Raw genomic sequence first — 6,583 nt, 5'->3', positions numbered from 1 at the left:
ATATATATATATATATAATGTTTTAATTAAATGTAATCAATTAAATTATATTAAACATATATAATATATAATACAATTTTACAATACATTTTTATTAAACGCCTGAAATTCTAATGTGTGTGTTTGTGTATACATATATATGTTAGAATGTTTACAGATGTTTAATAAAATAAAACATTTAATACAATTGTATAGTAACACAAATATGAGAATTTCACGAATTTCAAAATGTTGTTGGATTTGATTTGTCACCCTTTTGCTGTAAACACAGCAGCACTCGATCTGCACAAAACCTGCACATTCTTTAGCATGATTTGAGATGATCCAAAGAGCATCTTTTGTCTGTACAAAGAGTCACATGATCACTGTCATAAATTAATTTGATTAGTGCCTTAGAAAACTCTGGTTCTCCTGCTGTCATTCGTAATACTGTATTATTTTACTGTTGGCTGTGGCGCTTATCTTTCTCCACACAGTGTACAGAGACGTGCTGATGAAATGTGTATGTCTCATGCTCTGCAGAGCATCAGAGCAAGGCTCTGCTTGCACAGTCAGCACTGCATTGTTCGATTGTGAACCGTCACATTGAAGGGCTGCTTGCTTTCTCTGTGTAATGTGAAAGAGAAAGCACTGAAAAGGCCAAAATGTTGTTGTTTGTGATTTTGCCAAAAATATTTTTATAAAATGCAGACCAAAAACAATATTTCAAGCAGGTTGCTGAGCCATAAAACTGAAAGCCACACAAAAAAAAATGAAAACAGATATGCGAGTAAGGAAGTTGCTAGCCTGTTGTTACGAGCTGTCATTGTTGACCAGCAGATGGCACTAGACTCATTTACTCTGTTCTGTGCATTTGCGTTTTGGCAGGTGATGTCTCAATGGAGAGCTCATGTGTTCCTCAGCAAGCAGCCAGTGAAGGTGGGAAACACTATCAAATTCGGTCCTGCATCAGAGCACATAGATCTCACACCAGGGCCAGAGCATTCATTTTAAATGGGGTGACATACTTTTAGAAATGTTTATGTTGATTGGCCCACCTTGTGAGAGGAAACAGGTGGTTATCAAAGACCAGTGCTTTAATATGACACACACACACACACACACACACACTTATCAAATGGTTCCTACACCGATCTTATACTTTTTTATTATTATTTTTTTAAATTAATGCTCCAGCATAGTTTCAGATTACAGTGACCCCAAAAAGCATTTGAACAGGCAAGTCACACTTAATGTCTAAATGTTATTGCATTTGATACAAAATATCAAACCAAGTGGCTCTTGAATAAGCAAATTAAATGGGCAAATAAAGAATTATAAAAAAAGATTCAATTAATAATAATTTAATAATGGATAACAATGAATAATAATTAAATTAATAATAAATAAAGTCCAAAGTGCATTAGAACACGCTGATTTTATGGAGTATTTTAGAATTAAATTAGGGCTGTCAAATCGATTAATCGTGATTCATTACATCCAAAATAAAAGTTTGTGTTTACGTAATATATGTATGTGTACTGTATATACAGTGGGTACGGAAAGTATTCAGACCCCCTTACATTTTTCACTCTTTGTTATATTGCAGCCATTTGCTAAAATCATTTAAGTTAATTTTTTTTCCTCATTAATGTACACACAGCACCCCATATTGACAGAAAAACACAGAATTGTTGACATTTTTGCAGATTTATTAAAAAAGAAAAACTGAAATATCACATGGTCCTAAGTATTCAGATTGTATGACTCAATGCTAGTTCCTGTGGAAAAAAATCACTTGTTCCAAAGCTCAACTTCTGTGTTTGAGTTTCAATGAATGACCCAGCCTCCCAGACCCCCACCTTCCCTTCTGTGTTAACTTCTGAGTCACTATATTTCCAGTGTTATTTGTTGCATATTCATGTCAGAGTATGTGTGCTGTTCAGAGCGGTCCTGTCTCTCGCTGCAGGTGGAGAGTTCCTTCAGTTATCTAGAGATCTATGCCATCTCCATCGACAGTATTGAGCAGGTAAGAGATCTACTGCTACAGCATGCCACAATGATGATAGATTGTTTAAAAGTAATGGACATTTAAAGTTGCTTGTTACACTGTAACATTCTGTTTTGTTTTATAAGTTGCTATTGATAAAAACATCTCTTGAATGAATACATGTAAATGTGACTATAATAAAAAATGTGCAGCTGTGATAGAAATATACCAGTATACTTTAAGGAAGTCTCTTATGCTCACAATGGCTGTATTTATTTGATTAAAAATACAGTAAAAACAATAATTTTGTGAAATAGTGTTGCAATTTAAAGTAACTGTTTTCTATTTTAATGTATTTTAAAATGTATTGAATTCATGCGATGACAACACTGAAATTTCATAATATTATCAATGTTGAAAAAAAAAGTTTCATTATTATTTGATAAATATAAATTTTAAAACTATTTATTTGAAGTTTAAAATCTTTTTATAATCTTTTGCAACAGTGTAAAATTATTTTACGGTCATTGTTTGCTGAATAAAAATCTTACTGACCCCAAACTTTTTCAACAGTATGGTAATATTGTTACATATAAAGTTTCTCTGTAAATTATGAGATAAGAGTTTTTACTTATAAAAACATTTGTAAAAGTATAATACATTTACATGTGTTACATGTAAATACTGTAATATAGATCTCTACATTTAAAGGGGTCATATGATGCGATTTCAATTTTTCCTTTCTCTTTGGGAAGGCGTAACTTTATTGTTGCTGTCACCGCCGCCGCCATGTTGTGGAGTCGCTGTGTGTTTCGTTGTGAAAGCGAAAATACTTTGTTTGGCCTTCCAAAAGAGGACACGACTAGAAATCAGTGGTTATGTTGTATTTACAACACTGTTCCAGAACACTTCAACCCAAATATTCCGATGTGTCCAGCGCATTTTATGGAGGACTGTTTCCTGATCCTGGTAGAGTAGACTACAATGCCGGCTGTTCTGACTCACAGACTGTTAGTACGTTTTTATATTTAAAGAATTTGCCACTGACGATTCAAACGGGGGTTTTGGGCAGTGTAGAGTAGGGCTTGTTGTTTGTTATTTCTCCGATCACAAATGCAGACATGGTTTTATGTTTACGCGGCGCGATGCAATGCAACGCGTAAAAAGACAGTATAAGTCCATAATTATGTATAATCCGTAATTATGTCCCCACTAGATGCAACAAATGCCTCGTTTATAATGGGTTTTAATGTTTTTGTCTCGTCGTGCCGGGCCAAAGCATCACAGTATGGTGAGGGGTGTAACATTTCCGTCACACGCTTGAGGAATTCGGCCAATCACAATGCACTGGATAGCTGGCCAATCACAGCACACCTCGCTTTTCAGACCGATGAGGTTTGTAAAAATCGACGCGTTTCAGAAAGGCGGGGCATAGAGTAGAAACAATAGTGTACAGTATGTGGAAAATAATGTGTTTTTTGAACATTAAACCGCATAAACACATTTCATTACACCAAATAATGTTCTTTTTACCAGCATCATATGACCCCTTTAACCTATTAACATTTTAACTAATATTTTTAGTTTCCTTTTCTGTTTAAAAATATTTATAGTGTAATGTGAACATATAGTTAGAATACAGGGAAGTTGAGGTCATTTTTCAACCCTGATCTTTTTTAGATGCATAACGCATGTGATGTTTTACTGCTTTAAATGTCAAACTGTTGAAGGCACGTCTCAAAAGAACCAGCCAGTTAGTTGTGTGTTTTCTTTTATGGCGAATTACAATCACTCATCATCCCTTGCTCTTTGTTTATGTGTGTGTGTGAGGTGGTTATTGAGACGGACAGGCAGATCTACTCTCTTAGCCTGATGTCAGTGCGAGATCTGGACGCTGTGGTCAGCCATGTCACCGCCTCACTCAAGAAGATCTTCCCTGATTCATCGCCAGGGTGAGTGATCTGTTAATCATCACAGCTGATCTAATGTCTTTCATTACTTCAAATGCTTTTCGTTCATCTGTTCATTCATTAGATTTCCATTTCAGTGCTTTTAAGGAAAAAATATTGTCTTATCCAGTTGCACATTGTGGTTTAAAATGCAGTGTCCTAATAATTAGGTATAGTTAGAATAGCAAAACAAATAGGCTTATCAAAATTTTGTTATTGACATCAAAGCCAGTGTGTCCAGTCCAAATCTACAGTACTTTGGCACGAATGCAAACATGGGCAGGTGTAATGACCTCATCCTCAAAGACTGTGAGCAAAACTGTGCAAGGTTTTCAACATAAATGATTATAGTTTTAACTAAAATTGAATTACATTTTTATAATAATTTTTTTTAAACAACTAAATAGTCTTTATTCACACATAATAACAAAAAAAAGGCATTATATCTTCATGGCATTATACAGTTTTTATGTACTTTTCCACAGTCTCTGTTGTAATTGACTGTAATTAGGCATCTGAAAAAAAATAAAAGTGCTTTACTATTATTTTTTGCCTTTCTTGTAGAACAGTAAATTCGAAAATGCATGGATAACAGTAATAATTATATTTTAGCATTAGAAATACTACTGTGACTAAAGAGCTTACACATAATAATGGATTAACCATTACAGAAACATAAAATACATGCATGTATGAATATACATATATGCATACATAGCAAAGACAAGACGTCAAAGTATACACATAAAAACACATGTTAAATGCAAGTAAAGAGTCTACTTTCATATTTCAAATAACTTTGGTGAAAATAAAATGTCAAAATATGGGGGAAATAATGTTCCAAAGTGAAAAATTATTATTCAGTGTAATGGTCCGGATTTTGATTTTACCATTACATCTTTAAATAAACATATAAAATACCATGAAGGTAATTTAATGCTGTGGAAGTGTACGTAAGACTGCAAGCGTAAATTAAACTTGCATACGCAAGAGAAGCTTTGTAAAGGTGTAAATCGCGTTTCAAGCGTAAGAAAAAATGATTTGCAACATTTTACTGTTACTCGTAAGTGTAATTCAAGTATTGTGAAACTGCAGCTTCATGCTAACGCAAAATAAATACAATCTGCATTCTTCTGACTTCCATTTTTCCGTGCTTACACTTTTGGCATGTTGTTTTCGCTAAAATACGGTCAAAAGTACTGCAAGCCTGTGAACAGTGATTTGCAAGCTAAAAAACAGTTTAAAGAACTGCAAAATGTATTGACTGCATAGAACCAATCTGTATGTGTAAAAAAACTAACTGTTGCAAATGTCTAAATGACTGTGGGGCAAAAAGTTCCCGAAATAAACCGATATGTCTTTCTTTTTTTCTGCGCTTACAATTTTGGTACGATTCTCTCACTAACTGAGTTTTGCAAGCGTGAGGGGGAGGGCGGGTCCACCACCTTCTTGTAGCCAATCACATGAGGCTCTCGCTGACTCTCCATTTACTCTTATTCGATTGGTTCAATAAACACATAATATGCCAAAACATTAATCTTCATTTAGTTCAATAATAATTGAACCAACAGTAATATATATACAGTGGGTACGGAAAGTATTCAGACCCCCTTAAATTTATATATATATATATATATATATATATATATATATAATTTTTAAATTTTTTAATTTAAATTTTTTTTTTAGTTTAACATGTTGTAATTTAAGGGGATTTGACTAAATATTGATAAAATATTTATTATCTCTAACTTATTGGGAACTTATTCACCATTTATCATCTGTAATATCTTGTGTAACCACTAGATGGCTGTTTAGCTCTATAAATAAATATATAAACATGGCTGTGTGTTCCCTAGTGGCTGGGAACGTTGGATTCTCACATAATTAGTTACTTTAATTTGGATATATATTTAGACATCATTAAAGACATATTTTCTATCAAAGTTGTATTATTTTATTTTGATTTGAAGTGTAAGTTTTTGCGTTTTTTCAAATCTAGACACAAAGAAAGCATTTTGTTGCTCATACTTGCTTCCTATAATAGCTTGATGAGTCACATGAAAGTAATTAGAATCAATACCGAAATGTCAAAATATACGATTGAGTGTTAAATACCGTAAACAGAGACATGGTCTGAAAAACTGACAAATTCAGATTTATGTAGCTTTTTTGGTTTAGTAAAAAGGTTTTACAAAGTATAGCACTCTGATACTTTAGTGCTGAGCATTGTCACATAACATCATTTTGACTGTAATAACATCAGCTCAATGGTGTATGCAGATTATATGAAATGTATTTATTATTTTTTTATTTTTTTATTTAGTCATTTAGCAGACGCTTTTATCCAAAGCGACTTACAAATGAGGACAATAAAAACAGCAGTCAAAACTAACAAAAGAGCAACAATATATAAGTGCAAATGACAAGTCTCGGTTAGCCTAACACAGTACACGTAGTAAGGTATATATATATATATATATATATATATATATATATATATATATATATATATATATATATATACACACACACACATATATACATATATATATATACATATATTTATATATATATACATATACATATACAAATACATATACACACATATACACATGTATACACATACATGCATATATACACATACACACACACACACATACAT

The 6,583-nt window shown here is 32.8% G+C and overlaps 1 protein-coding gene across 4 annotated transcripts in view; it reads left to right on the top strand.

Annotated features, from left to right (window-relative positions):
• LOC107583724 (F-actin-uncapping protein RLTPR-like) overlaps window positions 1–6,583 on the top strand; it is a 49,269-nt gene that overhangs the window by 691 nt on the left and 41,995 nt on the right. For 3 of the 4 annotated variants that reach the window (XM_016270013.1, XM_016270012.1, XM_016270014.1), the window contains exon 1: window positions 3,525–3,921. In XM_016270013.1, the coding sequence (XP_016125499.1) occupies window positions 3,785–3,921 (137 nt within the window). In that variant the 5' untranslated portion in view covers window positions 3,525–3,784. Of the gene's footprint in view, window positions 1–867; window positions 919–1,948; window positions 2,009–3,524; window positions 3,922–6,583 lie in introns of those variants that run through there. The other variant, XM_016270016.1, reaches the window with a different exon arrangement.

The sequence above is a fragment of the Sinocyclocheilus grahami genome, unplaced genomic scaffold (genome assembly GCF_001515645.1).
Source record: "Sinocyclocheilus grahami isolate Dianchi unplaced genomic scaffold, SAMN03320097.WGS_v1.1 scaffold55.1, whole genome shotgun sequence".
NCBI lineage: Eukaryota > Metazoa > Chordata > Actinopteri > Cypriniformes > Cyprinidae > Sinocyclocheilus > Sinocyclocheilus grahami.
Note: the sequence above shows the minus strand (reverse complement) of the source record. Positions and strands in the feature narration are given on the sequence as shown.